At 34.9% G+C, this 21,362-nt stretch overlaps 1 protein-coding gene across 1 annotated transcript; it reads left to right on the top strand.

Annotated features, from left to right (window-relative positions):
• Positions 1-9,230: 9,230 nt before the first annotated feature.
• On the top strand, positions 9,231-9,568 carry K441DRAFT_657686 (uncharacterized protein; the record flags this gene model as incomplete). Its single annotated transcript, XM_067648223.1, has 1 exon — positions 9,231-9,568. A coding segment is annotated over one exon (237 nt), but the record flags the coding sequence as incomplete, so codon positions are not given.
• Positions 9,569-21,362: the final 11,794 nt, after the last annotated feature.

The following is a 21,362-nucleotide window of genomic DNA, read 5'->3' as shown; positions in this document are numbered from 1 at the left end:
GCAAGAAACTATAGTTACTAGAAAGTGAAAAGCTATTAGAGTATGTAGTATGGGACTATAAGATAGAATTAGAACTAGGAATAAGTTTAAAGTTCTTTCCAATCTATAAGCTTACTAAAGAAGAAGGTAGAGCACTTAAAGAGTTTATCTAAGAAAATCTATAAAAGGGATATATTAGACCATCGCAGTTATTAGCAGGATATCTAGTACTATTTGTACCAAAGAAGAATGGTAAACTAAGGCTATATATAGACTATAGACAGTTAAATAGTATTACTAAAAAGGATAGGTATCCTTTACCCTTAATTAGTAAAATCTAAGATAGGATAGGTAACGCGTAAATCTTTATAAAGGTAGATCTGAGATAGGTATACCATTAGGTTAGAATTAAGGAAGGCGATAAATAGAAGGCAGCCTTTAGGTTAAAGGAAGGACTATATAAACTATTAGTTATGCAATTTAGGCTTATAAACGCACTAGTAATGTTCTAAAAGTATATTAATAATATATTAGGAGAACACTTAGATGAATTTATTATAGTATACCTTAACGATATTATTATCTACTTAATGATTAAGGAAGAACACGGAGAATACGTTAAATAGGTCTTAAAGAGACTATAAAAAGAATAGATACTAGTAGTAATTAAAAAATGCGAGTTCTTTACTAAAAAGACCGATTTTATTAAATTTATTATTAAACTAGGCCAACTTAGTATAGATCCAAAAAAGATTAAGGCTATAGTGAATTGGCAAGAACTAAAGAACGTCACATAATTAAGATTATTTTTAGGGTTTTGTAATTACTATAGAAGGTTTATAGCGCAGTGGTTAAAGGATATTAAGCTATTTACGCGGTTAATAAAGAAAGAAGAACTATAGGCATAGGGAGAGGAATAGAGAGAACTTTTTAAAAAAGTTAAAAAGTTATTTACCTAAGAGCCAGTTCTTAAGATCTATTAACTAGGACTAGAAATAGTTATAGAGACGGATGTATTAAACTATATACTAGGGGTATACTTTATGCAGAAATATTAAGATAGATAGCACCTAGTAGTATATTATAGTCGGAAGATAATACCACCAGAGTTAAACTACGATATCTATAATAAGGAGTTATTAGGTATAGTTATAGCATTAAAGGAATAGAGAGTATTCTTATAAGGTATAGAGAAACTATTTATGGTTAAGATAGATTATAAGAACCTAATAGAATTCTTAATGATAAAGGAACTTAACCAAAGATAGGTTAAATGGGTAGAGATGCTTATAGAATACTATTTTAAGATTTAGTATACTAAGGGTACAGATAATATAAGGGTAGACGCTCTAAGTTAAAAGGCTAAACTATAAAATAATGAAAAGCTATTAGGGGCTTTACTACAAAAAGATATAGACGGATTAATTAGGTATAATTATCCAAAAATTATAGCAACTTAGGAAAATAACGAGTTAGAAAGAGTTTATAAGTTACTAAAAAGCTTTTAGGTATAAAGAATTCTAGAAGCATAGCTAGAAGATCTATAAATGGATATATATAAGAATTAAGAAGTAAAGTATATCCTAAGAAGCATAGCAGAGTAATTTATAGAGGAATTCTATAAGGGATTGACTTAAGGACATAATAGAGCTATAGGCTTAGTGTTAAGACTCTAAGAGGAGTATATTATTAATAGAATCTAGAATATTATAAGAAGAGTAACTAAAGAATATCTAGATTACTAAAGAAATAAACTAACGAGGTATAAGCTATATAGAGGGCTACAACCTATTAAAATACTAGAGAGACTATAGGAGGTTATATTATAGGACTTTATTATTAAGTTGCTAAAGTTAAGAGATTCTATTACCGGATAAGATTATAACGTAATCTTAGTGATAGTGGATAAGCTTATAAAGTAGGGATACTTTATAGCATGCACAGAAGAAATCTTAGCAGAGGATGTCGCTAGAATTTACGTTAAAGAAGTATTTGTAAGATATAGAGCACTAAATAAGATTATATTGGATAGAGATCTAAGATTTATAGCAGCATTCTAGGAGGTATTCTTAGCGGAGTAAGGAGTTAGAGCAGTAACTTCTACTATATATTATTTGCAGATAGACGGTTAAACGGAAAGATTAAATTAGACGCTAGAATAGTATCTAAGGTATTATATTAATTATATATAGAACAATTAAGTATCGCTATTACTAGTTATATAGTTTGCATATAATATAACACCTTAAGAAGGAATAGGCATATTACTATTTAAGGTAAATTATAGATATAAGCCAAGAACATCGTTATTACTATAGTAAGCGAAGAAAATAAGTAGTATAGCTAAAGAAAGGATAAAGATATTAATAAATCTTTATATAGACCTTATAGAATTAGTAAAGAAAGTATAAGAGAGAATAAAAAAGTACTATAATGCTAAGAGATCTAAGGGACTAGATCTTAAGGAGGGAGATAAAGTGTGGCTACTATACAAAAATTTTAAAAGTTAACGACTAAGTAAGAAGTTAGATTACGTTAGACTAGGACCTTTTAAAATTATATAAAGGATTTCACCGGTTACGTTTAAGTTAAACCTACTAGCCAGAATAAAGATCTACCCTATATAGTATATTGTAATGCTAGAGCTAGTATATAGGAATATTAAGCTACTAGTTTATAAAGCAGATATATATAGAGGATAAGAAGAAGATAAATAGCAAGTTTTAAAGATCGTTAGTTATAAGGACGTTAACGATAAAATATGGTATAAGGTTAAGTGGATAGGCTATACTAAGACTACCTAGGAGCTACTAGAAAATTTAAAGAATGCTATAGGAGGGGTATAGGAGTATCGGAAGAGATTAGGTTAGGTAGTATTAAAAAAAAAGGATCGCTAAAGAATAAGTTACCTAAGGGGGACCTAGGAAGAGTAGTTACCGAACTACTTAGATCTATTTCCTTTTCTATTAAAAGAGAATCCGTTCTTTTATTGCTAAGTTCCTATAAACCTTATTTTATAAGTTTCTACTCCTTAAAACGAACCTTCTTACGGACCTTCTTAAGACGGATTAACTAAGCAGATACAGTAAGATGGAAATTAAGGGCTTTTTGCTAAGCTTTAGTAGCATCTTATTCCGCGTTATAAAAATAGCGCAATTCCGCTAGAGTAATAGACAGTTTATTATCTAGCTGTGCAGTAGTAAATTAAATATAAAACCCTAAGATAAATTAATTAGGGAACTAGACGACTATTAAGAGTAATAGGTTATATATATTTAGTATTAGAGACGGAGCAAACGTTATAGAACAAATAAATATTCGCCCTAGTGCACTCTAAGCAAGAGGATGGTTGTCGCGAAGATAGGTTCGCTAATATAATATAGACTAATCCCTTTTTTAAATAACGAGAATATGGAGACGGTATAATCTTACTAAGAGATAATATTGCAGCGATAGTGCGAACACGATAAGCGGTTAAGGAAGAAGAAATTGCTTTAGGTATAATAAGCAATAATATTAACCAAATTAATTAGACGGATATTATACCTCTAGTAAACAACCTAGAGATATTTTAAATCTTTAAGGACGAAGATAAAGAGGAGGGAGATAGTGTTACGGACGCTTTAAGTACAATGTTATAACTACTAGGAGAGGAGTTAGAAGAAGCTAGTTAGTTAATTTAGGCATAGTCTAGGATAAAGCCGGTAGAGCTATATAACGAGAAATAGTAACTAAGGTTATATAGGATAATCTATATAATCTATAGGATCTATATAATCTGTAATAGAGTAAATAGAGTATACGTATATTACGTACAAGAAGGATTTTATAGGAGTATAGTTATGTATTTAAGGACCCTTAGTTCCTACCTAGATAGTTCCTTCCTTATAGTGATTCTTAGAATACAATTAGAGTTAATCTATTAGGCAACCACTCTACCAGTTATTATTACGTTATTAACTTTTATACTTGCATTTCCTATACACCTAGCCCATTAACGAGCCCATCGTAGTTCCCGCTACAAGGTTCCGTTACATTAGGTTGCCAAATTCTACTAAATTTTACTAGGTTAATAAGTTCTGCCAAATTCTACTAGATTGCTAGGGTTCTGCTAACTTTTACTAGGTTACTATCTATAAAATTCTACTATATTCTGCTATCCCTACAGTATTTATCCTTTGCCTTTTAAAGTACTTCCTAGTCTCCTTTTTTTACCCTAGCTAGCTCTCTAGTAAATAAAAGGTATAGTAAGAGGTTTATCTTTATAAACTAGTCTATAACTACCTTAGTAGCCTTTAGCTTAGTTAAGAGCTCTTTATATAAGGATATTCCAGTATAATAATATATTTCCGCCTAGCTAGCAGCGTGCCTAGGGCAGAATACCACTATATATATTATTAATTATTAGCTATAGCCGTATAGGCAGGCCGGAGTTAGGTACCTTAGTACTTTTTAATAGTAGAGGTATCTATTAAGCCCTATATACTCAGTTCTAAGCAGTATATTAATTGTACTCTTTACCTTTTTAAGCCTTATATAGCATTTAAAGACTTCCTTATTCTATAGCTCGGCCTAGGCCGTTATATAGTAGGTAAGCGTACTCTAGTACTTTTCCTATTCCCTTTTCCACCACTCCTTAAACGCCTCTTATACCCTAGCCCTTTTACTTCTCTTATACTGCGCTTTAGATAAGTCTATTAGCTATATATCTATCCCTAAGATAGTAACCGCTATCCTCTTAAGCTTATCCCGTCTAGTAAGCCGCATTAGTAGCTTTATTCTAGGCCGGAGTTAATAGGCTATTATAGCCCGTATAATATTACACTCCCTTTTAATATGCTCTCTTACCGGTCCTTCCTATATCCTTTCTATATAGGCTATAGCTAGCTCTTTAAGGTGTATTTAAAGCGGTGGAAACCCCGTCTTGTGCTCTAATACTACTATTAGCGTTAATTTATACGCCTCCGTAATAGTGCGGAGGTATAGGTTCTATACTACGCCTAGCTAGCGTAGCTTAGTTTTGCTTATCTTCTTAGGCTTTATCCACTCTAGTAGCGAGTACTAGGTACTATATCCGTATAAAATTGCTAGCCGGACTATAGTAAAGTATATTATTTACGCCTTTTAAAAGGAGGCGCCCTATATAGAGGCCGTAAGCCGGGTTAGTATGGCTATTTAGGTAATTGCCTTTATCTTAACGATGTTAACATATGGTCCCTATTTAAGCTTTAAGTTAACCTATACCCCTAATATATATAGGTTACTAACTGGGCCTTCCGTAAAGCTATATATATTAGCTATAGCCTTTATATTAAACTTCTTATAGCTCCTTATAAAATAGATAAGGTAGTACTTTTTAGGGGTAAACATTACCTTATACCGGCGTGCCTACGCCGTGTATACCTTATACGCCCTTTCTATAGTTCTATAGTTTTCCTCTATAGTCTTACTATACGTTAGTATATTAGAGTTGTTAACAAATCTAAATGCTATAGTGGTTCCCCCTTATAGCTCTAGTAGGAGTATATAGGTAAAAAAGAGGATAGGTAGTTATATAGTAGAGTTTAATATATCTGCTTATCTAGGCCTCTACCTTAGTTTTTAAGTAGCTCTCCCTTATTAAGCCTAAGGGCCTAGGGCTTTCCATAAGTAGTTAGCTGCCACTACTAATAATATAGGGAATTTCACCAGTTCTCTCGGGTATCTTATAATAGGTTATTAGCCTAAGTATTAGTCTACCCCCTAGCAGTTTATATAAGAGTCTCCTCCTAGAGTTAGTACGCTTTTATATGGCTTAGGAGCCTTCTATAGCCTCTAGTTTTACACCTCTTATTATTATTTCCGCTAGTATGGGTATAAGCTACCATTTATAGGGGTCGCAACTCCCGTCTTACGCGCCTACTGACGTAATCCTATAAGGGCGTCATAGCTACATCCTGTAATATAGAAGCCTTAGGTACCTTCTACGGTTAAGGCCTAGCTAAAAGCCTCCCCTACCTAAGTAACTCCTATTTACTCCTTAAGCGTACCTTACTAGCGTATTACCCTAGTAAGCAGCTATACTGCCCTAGCGAGTAGCCGTACTGCCCTAGCGAGCAGTCCTATCTATTAGTACACTAATACGCATATCCGTTCTTTTAAGCTATATAATAGTCTCTTTAGCTAGAATGTAATCCTACTTACCTACTAGGTGCACTAGGGGTTAAAGCCTAGCTAAGGGGTAAAGTCCCTAGAGCTAGTAGTGGCTATTACGCACTATGCCCTATAGGAGGCTAGTAGTAGTATAGGGGTATAATACCCTATACTACTACCAGTTCCTATTTCGCGTTGCCTATAAGAGTCTCCTTATAATAGGCCGACCGTATCTTATAGGAGGGGTTATAGATACTCGGTCCCGCGCTAGGCGACCTACTCTACCTTCTCCTACTAACTAAGCTTATATCCCCCCTCTTTATAAGCTGGCCTATGTCTCTAACTTATTAAGTCCTTATATAACTAGCCTATGTTTCCTTAGAGCCTCCCCTATATATATACGCAGGTTGCGTGCACCACGCCTATTAAGACCCTCCTATAAGTCACCTGGTTGGGCGCCATAGAGCCGTCAAAGCTGGCCTATGTTTCCGCTGCCTAGAGCTTTGCCCGTGTTTCCACCTTGTTAAGCCATCTGGTCGCCGTCGCGTCGCTATCGCGTCGCTGTCGCGTCTCTGTCGTCCAGGTCGCGCGCACTACGCCTATTAAGACCCTCTTCTGAGTCACCTGGGTGTCGTATACTAGATAGGCCCTCGTAGAGGGGCCTTAACGAGTTCTCTAGGTAGGGCCTTAATAAGTTCTTCGCGGTGGCCTTAGGGCCTTAACAAGTTTCGTACAATTCTGCGACGCGTTAACCTTAACAAGTTCTTATAAAAAAGAGGTTCCCTATACCCTCGCTGTGTCCCTACGGTCTCAGAGCTAGTGCAAGCCTAAGGGTGTCCTGTTATATTGTTCTTGCCAAAATATCGTAAACTCGCGCCGGAGTAAAGCCGGTCATCGCGTACCACCCAATTTCACATAGAAATTAATGCAATTGATTATTTTTGCTTGCACACGCCGTTATAATGGGCCGTTATCTTCTAATTAAGGTTATAAACCAAATCAAGCTTCGTTTAGATCTTGATGAGTATATACCTAATATAGCGGTCGCTTTAGGGCTGTTAAAAACAACCGTTTATAAGCTTTAATTAAACTAGGACCTTTAGGGCCGACTATACGCACTATCTAGTATAAAACTAGGTAGACCAGGCCTTCTTTTGGAGTATTAAAAGCAGGTTAGTATTCTTGGCATAGTATTAAGTTTTTTATTAACGTTCCTACCCACTTATAGCAACTACTTAAGTACCTTAAAGATAGGCCTACTGCGTATCTTAATAAGATATAAGACTTCCTCTTTAACGAATTTGACATCCAAGCCTCTATTACTACTATTCGCCGTATTCTTAAGGCAGCTCGGTAGTCTTAAAAGGTAGTCTCTAAGCGTGCCGCTTAGTAAAGCTTATCGCTCTATTATACGTGGCAAAGCAGGTAAAAAAATAGCTTGCTAACTAGCTTATCTTTCTTAATAAGTTGGCTTTAAATAAAAGGATTAGTAATAGAAAATAAGGCTAGGCGCTAGTTAGTGCAGACTATAAGGTATTAACGCCATATAAAAGATCTAAACGGTAAAGCATCTTACCGGCGTTAACGCTTAAAGGCTATATAGACTATATTATCTTTTAAGGAGCTTTTATAAGTAAGCTTTTTAAGGCTTTTATAGAGTATAAAGTTTTACTTAATTATATACCGTACCTAGGGCCGTAATTAATTATTATACTAGATAATGCATCTATTTATAAGTTAAAGTGGCTTTAAGAGCTTTACAACTAGGCGGGTATTATTCTTAAATTCCTACCACTATATTCGCCAGATTTTAATCTAATTAAGGCGACTTTTAAAGATCTAAAGGCTTGGATAAAAAAAACCATATACTAGCGGTTAACTTTAAGAGCTTTAATAGATTTCTAGAGTTTATAATTAGTTAAGCTTATAAAGTTTACGCAAAAGGCTATTTTAAAAGGGCTGGCTATATAGTAAAATAAGGCTCTTTATAGAGACTCTCTATAATCTACTCTCTACTTATAGTATACTACTCTCTACCGTTTAAACTCTCCTATTTTCTCTCTTATCCGCAGTAGCGTACTAATTAGAAAGCTATAATCCTTCTAAATTTTAATTGTTATATCTTTTAAAGATCTTATTCTATTAATATCCTAATTATCCTTTACTAACGTATGCCTAATTAACTCTAGAATCTACCTTTAACGCTTATTAGAATGGCTTAGCTAAGCTATTAGCTAGTTAAAGAACTATAAAAGGATCTCGTAATAATCTGTTTCTAACTATACTAGGCTTAACTAAGTAGGCGACTTAATACTAAAGGGAGGCGGGGGTTAAGTATACTATTGCTAATCTAGACACCTTATTAAGTTTAACTCTTAAATAGTAATTAGCTAAATAAGGTCCTTAACTTACTTAAATAGTAAGCCTCCTACTACTATTAGCTCTTAACTCTTTAGTAGCTACTATTTTATCTTCTAAGCTAATAGCTAACAGATTATATTTTATAATAGCTCCTTAACCATTAATATATCTAATTAAATCTCTTTACTCTACCTTTAAAGGATATAAGTATTAATAAGATAGTAGTATTTAACTTAATTAGTTTTATTTCCACGTTTATTTTACTAGTAGGTAGCTCCTTTATTAGAACAGTAGCTATTAATATAAGGCTACCTACTTACTAGAGCCGGAATCCTATTACCAGCAGCTTCCTCTATAGTAATAATATTAGGGAGATTAGCTTCTTAAATTTAGGTAGCAGTTCTTTTACTAAATCTTACTGCTTAGCTAAAGGAAGGTATTAATAATAGTACTAGTATCTCTTAGGGCTTCTCCTTAATTATATATAAGGTAAGATTTAAGTATAATAACTTAGTAAGATTCTGCTTATAAAGATCCTTAAGCAGCTTAGTTACCTTATATAGATTATAATAATTACCAATCTTATAGCAGAAGTAATTAGTCTTTAATTGCTTTTTATAGGAGGTAGCGGCTTTAAGGTAATTAACGGTAAAGATCTATAATAGGCACTTAGCAATAATACTGTCTTACTAGCGCTTAATTAGGTAGTAAAAGAGGTTAGTAGTATTATATTTTAAAGATACCGCACTAGGTAAGGCCTCTCTCCTATATACTGCCTTTTACTGACTTATAAAGCTAATAGGAAGTTCCTCCGGCTCCTCCTCTAGCTCCTCCTCCAGCTGCTCCTCTAGCTCCTCCGGCTGCTCCTCTAGCTCCTCTCCCTCCTCCTCTTCCTCCTCCTTCCTATCTAGCTCCTCCTCCGGCTTCTTCTCCTCCTCCTCCTCTAGCTGCTCTGGCCGCGGTGGCGAAGACTCTATAAATATTGGTAACGGTAGTTGCTACGGTGGTTCCGTACAACGCCTTACTTAACGATTTAAAGCCTTCTTTAAAATAAGCTTTAAACGACGCTTTGGAGTCCTTTTAGAAGCCTATATTGGCGAGGTAGTAGACAATACACACTTGCAATTTTGGCCCTTATTAGCGCGACTAAATACACATATAGGCGGCTCCATGGTTAACACCAGCAATTCTATACAATTAGCTTAATACAGCTAGACCAAAGTATAATTTTACGCCGTAATTATTGGGGGTGGAAGGTGTGGGCAAGCAAAAATAATCAATTGCATCGATTTCTATGTGAAATTGGGTGGTGCGCGATGACCGGCTTTACTCCGGCGCGAGTTCACGATATTTCGGCAAGAACAATATGACTAGGACGCGTCCACGTCGACTAGCTAGGTAATAAGGCCAGTTTCGGGCCTGGCTACGAGCCAGGTAGTTGTATATCGGGTGGTTTTCGTATCCCAGTTTCCCTTGATGGCCCCCCTAGATGGTAGAGCAGGAGCCCCAGGCGGGGGCAGTAGGACTCCTGGTGTTGTTGAGGGCGATGCTTTGTACGATGCTTCGTACGCGTCGCAGGCTCAACACCACAGAACCGCGACGACAGCGCGCTGCACGCGCTGCGACGGCTCCCTACCATCGCCTCTGCACTTGGCCATCAAAAGAAACGATTTCCTGATGATGTTTCCACCCGCGGCGACGTGGACGCGTGCAGTAGGGCTTGTAAGTCGCTAATATAGTACGTTTTACCTATTCTACTATCTTTAACTTAATTCGGTTTGTGTTAATAAGTTACTTAAGGGCTAATAATAGTTTACTTTTAGGTATAGCGTCTATAGGGTTACTATCTCCATTAATCTACTTAACTTTAGCTATTTCGCGTCTTTTATATAACTAGCGTAGGTATATAATATTAATTATAAGTCTCTTCTCCTATATAGTTCCTAGTTTAATAAGGCATTTATATATTAACCTAAAATCGGTATAAAGGATAAGCGGTAGGTTAATGTTAAGTTATAATTTAACTATGGCCTTAATTGCAGCGCCGATATTAAAACTATAGGCTAGTACGCTTTTAGTAACTCTTTTATATTTAACTAAGGACCAATAAACGATGTTTACCTTATTTAATAAGTCTACTAGTACTAGGATATATCTAATCTATAATAAGAGGTCCTTATTATTTATAAATAAGGAATTAGTAAATATAAGTAGTTAAAGTATTTTTATATTAAGCTTAACAAAGCCTAAACCTCTTATTAAGTTCTTAATTTATCACTAAATTCTCTTATTAAGTAGTTTTGCGTTTTTTTTAGGGTTAATTACCTAGGCAGCGTAGGATAAATTAAAAGAAGCTTTAAGCTGGTATACGGACGTAATATAGGCTTCTCTTGCTTATTAGGCGATATATTAGTCCTTAGGTATAAGTATTATATAAATAGTGCCTCTAGAACTAGTTATTATCGTAGCTTCCTTAATATTAATAAGGGTTAAGTTCTAGCATTAGTACTCTTATATAAGCGTAATTACTTAATCCTATTATTAGATAATGCCTCTATTAAACTTAATTAGGTATTCTAGCGTAAGTTGCTCGCGTTTTTTAGTTAGGAACTTAGCTTTCTTAATCTTCTTCTATTCCAAAGCTATAAAAATTAAGTTAGCTAGTAGGAGGGTATTATTAGTCTATAGACTAACTATTCCAAAATTTATGGGGTTATTAAGGTAAAGTAGGCAGGGGTTATAAGTAGATTAGCTTATATTTAGTTCTTTAATATAGTAGTTATAGTAGGTCTTAAACTAATAATTACCTACCTTAGGAATGCCGTATAAAGGTCTAATAACCTTTAAAATTATACCTTGTTAGACTCTAAGTGCTATACTAAGTTTAAGAGGTGCTCTAATATAGAAGTCTTAATTTAGTTTTATGGCTAATTATACATAGGCCTATAAAATATCTCGTAAATAGAGATATATACCATTATTCTAAGTTATAACTATAATGTAGAGAATAAGGCGTTAGCTAACTTATTAAATTATAGGTAATTAGGTTAGTATAAGGTCTTTCTTTAGGTTATTATAGGCCTATATAACTAGTCTTAACTTCTTAAAGGCTTTATTAGTATTAGGGTTCTTAATCTCGTTAACAAATCTAGAGTTAAATACTCTATTGCCTTATAGTATATCTTTAGGGTTAACTAGTTTAAAAACCCCTTTCTTAAGTAATCCCTTAATCTCCTTTTAGCGTAATGCTGTAAACTAATTAGAATTTATAAGTTAATTATTATCCTTATCCTATAGATAAATTAAGATATTTACGGTATTTACTTTAATAGGGTACTTATATAGTCTGCCTCTTCTATACTTAATAAGTTAAGGTTTAGGTATAGTTTAAGATTAATATCCGGGCTTAGTTTAAGGTAGGGGTAGTTTACTTTTATTATCTTCTAGTTATATATCCTCTATAATTTTAGAGTCTACTAAATATAGTTTTATAATTATGCTTTAAAAGTTAGTAGGTTTATAGGGAAGTTATACAGTATAGGTCTTACTTTTAATGCTAAGTAGGTTAAATAGACCAGACTAGTAACTAGGTTAGCTTATAAATACTTCTCTCTATACTAATATAGGTAAGTTAAGTAGTAGGTTATAAATTGCAGTTATTTTAGGTTTATTGCGCATATTAAGGGCATCTACTACGTAGTATTTAGCTTTAAGCTTTTTAACTTCTTCTATAGCCGTTTTAAGAGCTACTGCTTATTATATAACTATAGGATTAGGTACGTCGGATTCCACTATATATAGGTAGGCTCTAAATACTAATAAGGTAGGTATAAGGCCATTAGGGCCTATAGAGTCGTAAATTGCTTTAAAAGCCATTTATAAAGCTATGTCCTTACTAATATCCAGTAGTTTTGTAATAATAATATGGTATATATAATAGAGGGGGCTATAATAGCATTTTACTATTCCGACTAAATTATGGGCTTTAATAGGCACGCTTCTTATAGCTGTTCTAAGTACTATAGTGTATTATTTAAATTCCTTACTTATAAAGTTCTTGCCTGTATTATATATAATAATATTAGGGGGTTCTAGGTATATATTAATCTAGTATATTTATAATAATAATAATAATAATTCATTGCTTAACGTCCGATTTGGATCCCTATTGGGCCTACGCGGACTACTCCTTATATATATATGGGGAGAAAACTCTATTTAAGAAAACCCTATAATCTATCTCTTTGCCTTTTAGGACTCGCCTATAAGGCGCCTATAGGGCGCTTACGAGTTACCTATGGTGCTTCTACTACCTTACTTTTTAACCTTCTTAGGAACCACTACTGCCGTAATAAGCCTACGGACGCGCTAGTATTATATACTTTACTCTACTACTATAGAGTTATTAGGGGGCGCCTATTACTCGCCTCTCCCACCCTCTATTACTATTTCCTTTATAACCCGGAACTAGTTTAGTATATTTTAGCTAATAAGCTACTAGGTAACCGCCTTAAGGCCTTTTTATATTAAGAGCAGTATATTATAGTCCTCTATGCTAGCTACTAAGAGCATTACTTCTTAGTTAGTGCGTAAGGGGTATAATAGTATTATATATTTTAGTGTCTGTCTTAGCTAGCCACATTTATATCTTAGGCTACCTACTAGGATACCTACCTAGTAAAGCCAGTCTTTTAGTCCTATTATTCCTATTCTTAAAAGTATTGCTATTATATTTTCTACCTTTATTAGGCCTTCTTAGAGCCCTAGAGTGTTTACCCCCTATAGTATTAACTATGCTACGGCTTAGGTTCCTCTTACCTTAGTTAGCCTCTATACCTTCAACTCCTATATACCTCTCTAGTATAACGGAACCTAGTAGTAGGAACTACGGTAGGCTCGTTATTGGGCTAGGTATATAGGTAATATAAGTATAAAAGTTAACAAGTAATAATAACTGGTGGAGTGGTTGCCTAACAGATTAACTCTAATTATACTCTAAGAATTACTATAAGGAAGGAACTATCTAGGTAGGGACTAAGGGTCCTTAAATACACGACCGTACTCCTTCTTATATATAATATACGTATACTTTACCTGCTCTATTACGGATTATATAGATCCTACAGATTATACAGATTACGTCACGTGACCTTAGTTACTATTCCTCGTTATATGGCTCTATTGGCTCCATTTTGGACCGTGCCTAAATTAACCAACTAGCTTCTTCCGACTCCTCTCCTAGTAGTCGTAATATTGTACTTAAAGCGTCCGTAACACTATCTCTCTCCTCTCTAATTTCGTCCTTAAAGATTCCTAATATCTCTAAGTTGTTTACTAGAGGTATAATATCCGTCTAATTAATTTAGTTAATACTATTACTTATTATACCTAAAGCAATTTCTTCTTCCTTAACTACTCGTCGTATTCGCACTATTGCTACAATATTATCTCTTAGTGAGATTATATCGTCTCCGTGTTCTCGTTATTTAAAAAAGGGGTTAGTTTATATTACGTTAGCAAACCTATCTTTATAACAACCGTTCTCTTATTTAGAGTATACTAGAGCAAATATTTGTTTATCCTATAATATTCGCTCCGTCTTTAATGCTAAGTATACGCGACCTATTACTCTTAATAGTCGTCTAGTTCCCTAATTGATTTGTCTTAAGGTCTTATATTTAATCTGCTGCTACGCGGCTAGATAATAAACTATCTATTGCTCTTGCTAAATTGCGCCGTTCTTAGGACGCTAAATAGGAGGCTACCAATGCTTAGTAACGGGCCCTTAAGTCTTATCTAGCGGCGTCTACTTAACTAATCCGTCTTAAGAAGGTGCGTAAGAAGGTTCGTTCTAAGGAGTAGAAACTTATAAAATAAGGTTTATAGGAACTTAGCGATAAAAGAACAGATTCTCCTTTAATAGAGAAGGAAATAGATCCGAGTAGCTCGGCAACTGCTCTTCTTAGGTCCCCTTTAGGTGACTCATTCTTTAGTAATCCTTTTTTATTAATACTACCTAACCTAATCTCTTCTAATACTCCTATACCTTTCCTATAGCGTTCTTTAAGTTTTTTAGTAGTTCCTAGGTAGTCTTAATATAGCCTATCCACTTAACCTTATACTATATTTTATTGTTAACATCCTTATAATTAACAATCTTTAAAACTTACTATTTGTCTTCTTCCTATCCTCTATACGTATCTGCTTTATAGACTAATAGCTTAATATTTCTATATACTAGCTCTAGCATTACAATATGCTATATAGGGTAGATCTTCATTTTAGCTAATAGGTTTAGTTTAAATATAACTGGTAAAATCTTCTATGTAATTTCGAAAGGTCCTAGTCTAACGTGGTTTAACTTCTTACTTAGTCGTCAACTCTTAAAATTTTTGTATAGTAGCTATACTTTATCTCCCTCCTTAAGATCTGGTTCCTTAGATCTCTTAGCGTTATAGTACCTTTTTATTCTTTGCTGTACTATCTTTACTATTTCCGTAAGGTTTTTATAAAGATTTATTAGTATCTCCATTCTTTACTTAGCTGTACTACTGTTACGGAGTAAGTATAAGTGGTGATAATATATAACGAAGTAGATATTATTAAGCTATGTATATAAACTATATAATAAAGTTAAGACATTACGTAAGGAAAGAAGGTAGGAAAACGGGAAAAAAGGGCATATATTGTTAACTTAGTTACTTAGTTAATACGTATATAGGGCAGAATAGGGTTCAGGTCGTGGTCCTGGTAGAACTTAGCAAAATTTAGTAGAACTTGGCAGAATATAGTAGAATGCCATAGATTGCCGTTAGATTGCCATTAGATTGCCATTAAATTGCTATTTCGCGGTTAGTCTTTAATTGCTAAGTTGATAGAAACAGGTAGACGTATATAAGGTGTTATAAGGGTGTCCCATAATAGTACCCCCCCTTTAAACTTAAGCTTCTACAAGATGAGGCTGTAGTAGTTCTAGGTGGAGTTCGTAAAAGTCTTCTGCGGCTTGTATAAGTCCTATAGAGTTAATAGGTTCCCATAAGGACTTAGTAAAGCCTCTCTATTTCGTAAGATACATATATTAGTGTTTCTGTTTGTTATACTTAATATTATTAATTCTCTTAATAAAGTACTCGTTCTCACCATCTACTTTAATTAGTAGGGGAGGGTCCTATATCTATTTAGGCAGGGCGTCTAATATAGGGGTAGTAGGATAAAGGACTGACGTATGGAATACGGGGTGGATTTTAACCGTATTAGGGAGCTTCAATCGGTAGGAGTAAGAGGAGACGACCTTCTTAACCTTATAAGGGCCAGCGTTCTTCTAATTAAGTTTCTTAGTAGGTCGTTTTGTATTTAGATTTCTTATATCTAGCCAAACAAAGTTACTAATTTAGTAGGCTGGTGCTAGGGTTCGTTTCTTATTCGCTACGGCTTTATAGACAGATTGGGCCCATATTATTTCGTTAGTAAGGAACTGTTATAGTTCCTCTATCTTTTCTATAAATTTATTTGCTTCTGTAATTTATAAGGCTTAATAAGCAGGGCGAGGAATGTTGCTAAAGGGTTTAAAACCTATTTATAGATGCTAGCCATAGTTAGCCAGGAACGGGGAGACCTTTATAGTTTCTAAAACGAAATTATTTGCCATAAACTTGGCGAATATAAGCCAGTTAATCCAGTTATCTTATAAGTACGACGTGTATATCCGAATATACTGCTCCATTATAGCATTTACACATTCTATTTAACTATCCGTTTCCGGGTAGTATACTATAGATAATAGTGCTTTAATACGGAGTCGGGTAGTTAGTTCTTCCTAGAATATAGAGATAAACTAGCTGCCTCTATTAGAGATAATCGTTTTAGAAAGTCCGTAGAGTTTCTATATATGATCTAAGAACAGCTAAGTAATAGTAGGTGTTAACATATTGGGGTAGGCAATTAAGTGTCTCATTTTAGACAGTCGGTCTATAACTACTATAATATTCGTGCAGCCTTTACTTACGGGGAGGTCAATAACGAAGTCGATTAAGATGTCCTTCTATCTTCGGTCCGGAGCAGGCAGTGGCTTTAAAAGGCCGTTGTACGTCTTATATAAAGCTTTAGCTTGTCGGCAGATATAGCAGCTAGAGACGTACCTTCGTGTCATGTTATGCATATTCGGCTAATAGTATTCTTATTAGAGCAGTTCTAGGGTTTTTCCTTAGCCTAGGTGGCTAGCTACTGGTAGATTATATACGTATTTAAGGAGCTTAAGCTTAAGCTTATTGTAATTAGGGATAACTAGACGGTTCTGGTAATATCCCTTAACCCGTTAAAATTGGTCCTTATGTTATCGATAATAGTCCACCAATCGGATTAGCTGAATTTAATGGCCGCATAGTCTTGATTCCGGTGTTCGCGCACAGACCACGTCCTCTAGGGACCCTGACGGGTTAAGGGATAGGCGGTTTCTATAGGCTTCGTATTTACTTAGAGAAATCTTTCTAGAGCGTCTAATGCTATTTTGCATTAGTTTGAGCGTCTCCTAGATAAACTCGTTATTTGGGTATTTATTAACTATAATCTGTTTAATTAATTAATCGGTTATTTTAAGGACGTGTACTATAAGATCTTTAGTAGAAGGGTTAAATAGTTTAGGGCGAAGCAGGGTCTGATTTTAGTAAGAGCGCGCTTCTTCTAGGGTTGGCACGTCTTGCGAGCGTTAGGTTAGGGCATTAGGCTTCTAACCTTAGACGCCTAGGCGGTACGTAATTAAGAATTAGAAGCGTGACAGATATTCTAACTAGTAAGCCTAACGATAACTTAACTGTTTTATAGTTGTAAAGTACTATAGGTTCTTATAGTCGCTAAGGACCTTAATTAGAAATCCGGCGCCTTCTAGTTCGGGTCGCCATTGCTTAAAGTATCTAATAATAGCTAGCAATTCTTTATCGTAGATCTCGTAATTATATTTAGTGGGGCTTAGTCGCTTTAAGAAGTATGCTATAGGGTATAATACTCCTTCTTTGTTGTATTAAGACAGAATGCCTCTAATAACGTAATTAGATAAATCAGCTTCTATAACACTTATTCGCTCTAGGTTAAAGTATTAGAGTATAGGTGTAGTAGTAAATATAACCTTTAGATAAGTAAAGGCTTTCTTATATTCTTTATCAAAGATAAAGGTTTTATCCTTTTAGGTTAGAGCAACGAGGGGTAAAACTAGGGCGGAGAAGTTATTAATAAACCGTCGGTAGAAATTGGCAAATTCTATAAAGGCTCTTATATCCTTAACGTTCTTAGGTTCCTGCTAGTTTATAATTACTTTGACTTTCTTTAGGTCTATTTATATGCTGTTTATAAAAATAAGGAGTCTAAGGTATAGGACTTCTATTTTATAGAACTCGTATTTATCTATATCTAATTATAGACCAGCTCCGTGTAGGGCTTATAGAATAAAGTTAACGTGTTTCTAATATTTAGTTAGGTTATTACTATATATTAGGATGTTGTCGATATAAATAATACAGAAGATATCTAGGTAGGGACGTAGGGTGTTATTTATATAATATTGGAACGAGCTTAGGGCATTTATGAGGCCAAATAGCATTACTAAATATTTAAATAATCTATACTAAGTACGGAATGCAGTAAGCCATTTATCTCCTTTTGCTATATGGAGGTGGTTAAATGCAGAGATAATATTAAGCTTCGTATAGTAGCGAGCCTTACTTAGTTAGTTCAGTATCTCCTATATTAATAGGATTGGATATTAGTTCTTAATGGTAACGGCGTTAAGAGCTTGGTAGTCTACGCAGAAGCGTAAACCGCTGCCGGGTTTCTTAACGAAGATCACTGGTGCGGCTATAGGCGACAAGCTTGCTCTAATAAATCCTTTACTTAGGTTCTTATCTAGATACTTCCATAGTACTTAGAGTTCGTTTTAGGATATTCCGTATAGGGGTCCAAATCTAGGCTGCTTTCCGTCTTTAAGTACAATTTTATAGTCGTATAATTGGTGTTTCGGTAGCTTATTAGCTTCCTTCTATAAGAATGCCTCTAGGCGGTTATAGTACTCTACTAGTACCTTTGTAGCAGGGTTAGTATGCTTCTTCGGTGCTAAGGCCTTTTCAATATTAGCTATAGTGACAGCGAAGATTATATGTTTAGGTTTCTTAGCAAGTTGTGCTAATAGAGTAGCTCCAATTATACGGATATTTAGGGTGCTAAGCTCGCTCGGATTGTCCATAGTTCCTTATTTAGGTTTAGGTTTAATATTGGGTATAGAGTTAGTATTAGATTCGGGTTTGGGTTCTTTAAGAATCCTTTTTATAGTAGAATACTAGTCCTTTTAGTATTTTCGCGTATTAAGCTTAAGCTTCTACTTAGCTTAGGGCGGTGCAGTACTTAGTAATAGCTTATGGAATTTAGTAGAGTTTTTAGATCCTTAGTGGATGTTGGTGGAATTCTTATATTAGTAGAATTCGGTAAAATTCCTAGGTTAGTGAAATTTGGTAGATTTCTCAGGAATAGGGTAGATAGTCGTGGAAATTTTAGACTAGTGGATCCTGGTGGATTTTTTAGATTTTAGTTCTAGGTCTAAGTAGCGAGTAGTAAGGCACTTCTGCTTATAACGGGAGGCGGTAAATAGAAGCTTAAGGTTGTCCTAATTAATAGTTATCTTATATAGCTTTATCCAGGGCTATCTAAGGATTACTAGGTGACCTAAGGTAGTAACGAAAAGCTTAATTAGTTCTTTATAGTTTAGGTATCGGAGTCTTAAGGCTACCATATGGGTGATACGGCCTAAAATAGTACGTTTGCCATCAAATCCAAATACGTTAATATGCCGGTCAAGGGGTATTAGGGTAAACCTATTGTCTTACGCAAAGATCTTATTAATAAATCCTATACCACTAGCTCCTGTGTTAATTAGGACTTAAACGTTAACCTATTAACCTTTTTACTAAAGACGGTAGTTGACGGTTATACTACAATCCTAAGAGTTAGGTTTTATAACATCTAATACATTTAACGAGATCCTGTGATATAGCTGTCCCGGAGAGCGACTTAACTCTAGAACGTACCTTTTGGTGGCGAGCGGGAAGGGGTTCCTATAGAACGTTGGTTATAACTTTGTCCTTATAAGTAGTGCTTGCTAGATACGGAGTTGGAGCCAGATAAAGATCGGGGTCGGTAGCTAGAAGATCGGTACGGTAAACAACTACTAGCGTTAACTATTTGTAGATCTTTTCGGAAGGGGGCGGAGCAGTTATTAGAGAGGTAGGAGCTACTTCTACATTTAAAGTAGAGGCCTAGCTTAGTGCGTCGTTCTTATTTAGAGGACCTTAGTGGGGCGTATCCTAGGGTCCTAGTGTCGATATCTATGGCGTTAGGGTGCTTAGGCTAGGACGATGACTTAGTGGATGTTCGCGGGGTTGTTATATTATATTAAGGAGTGGGCTTTGGTATCAGGCGTAGTATATTATTATACCGTTTATTAATAACGTTTACGCAGGCGTTAAGGGCTCCTAGTAGGTCTATACTAATTAGGGAGGTTTTTAGTTTAGGGCTTAGAGATTTAATAAGGCTGTTAATTAGTACGGAGTTATTCCAGCCTATTTCCTTTACGTAACGATTAAATTCGGAGAAGTATACTGGGAAACTTTTCTTTTCTTAAGTTATATGGTTTATCTTCCTTTAAGTAGTAGTTTGGCGGTTTGGGTTACTATATATAGCTTTAAGAAGTACAACTAGGCTTTATACTGAGTTCGGCTAGAGAGGTTTAATAAGGTTAGCTGCGTCTCCTCCTAGTCGACTTAGGGCGTAGTAGAGTCGGTTAGCTTTAGTTAGGTAACGGTTAGCATTACTAATTAGCTTATTCTTAAGTCGGCTTAAGAATAACCGAAGCTCTTATTGTTTGCTAGTAAATACTAAAGGGTCTAGTAGTTTTTTAGATTGCTATAACACAGTAGTTGGTTCTATTGGTGGGATGACTATTGCTAGTTTAGGGCTTGTATTCCGCGTATTGGCTTCTAGTAATAGCGATTAGTCTTAAGGGCTTAACGTGGGCGTCTTAAGGGTGCGGATTTCTTCTTAAAGGGCCTTAATTGTTTTCTAGTGTCGTGCTTCTTGTTTAGCTTACTATTAAGCTATAGCAGCTTGGTTTTGTGCAAGGGCGTCTATAAAGGACTTTTATATATCTACCAATTGTTCCCAGAGTGTGGATATAATGTTAGCGGCTATTATAGGGGCTTCGAGATCGTTCTGCATTTTAAACGGGGTAGGGCGGAGTATAGGTTTTGATGTAATGTAGTGTCACGGAGTAAGTACGAGTGGTAATAATATATAACGAAGTAGATATTATTAAGCTATATATATAAACTATATAATGAAGTTAAGACGTTATATAAGGAAAGAAGGTAGGAAAACGGGAAGAAAGGGTATATATTGTTAACTTAGTTGCTTAGTTAATACGTATATAGGGTAGAATAGGGTTTAGGTTATAGTCCTAGCAGAACTTAGTAGAATTTGGTGGAACTTGGCAGAATATGGCAGAATGCCGTAGATTGCCGTTAGATTGCTATTAGATTGCCGTTAGATTGCCATTTCGCGGTTGGTCTCTAATTGCTGAGTTGGTGGAAACAGGTGGACGTGTGCAAGGTGTTATGAGGGTGTCCCGTGACAACTACTCGTTTTCTTTGCTTATTATAGTAATAATGATATCCTTAGCTTATATCTATAATTCGCCTTAAATAGTAATATACCTATTCCTTCTTAAGGTGTTATATTATATNNAAACTATATAANTAGTAATAGCNATACCTAATTATTCTGTNCGTNATTAATATAGTNNCTTANATANTNCTCTAGTNTCTAATTTAATCTTTCCGTTTAACCGTCTGTCT

This window comes from Cenococcum geophilum (assembly GCF_001692895.1).
Source record: "Cenococcum geophilum 1.58 unplaced genomic scaffold K441scaffold_14, whole genome shotgun sequence".
Taxonomy (NCBI): domain Eukaryota; kingdom Fungi; phylum Ascomycota; class Dothideomycetes; order Gloniales; family Gloniaceae; genus Cenococcum; species Cenococcum geophilum.
This window is presented reverse-complemented; position numbering and strand designations above follow the sequence as displayed.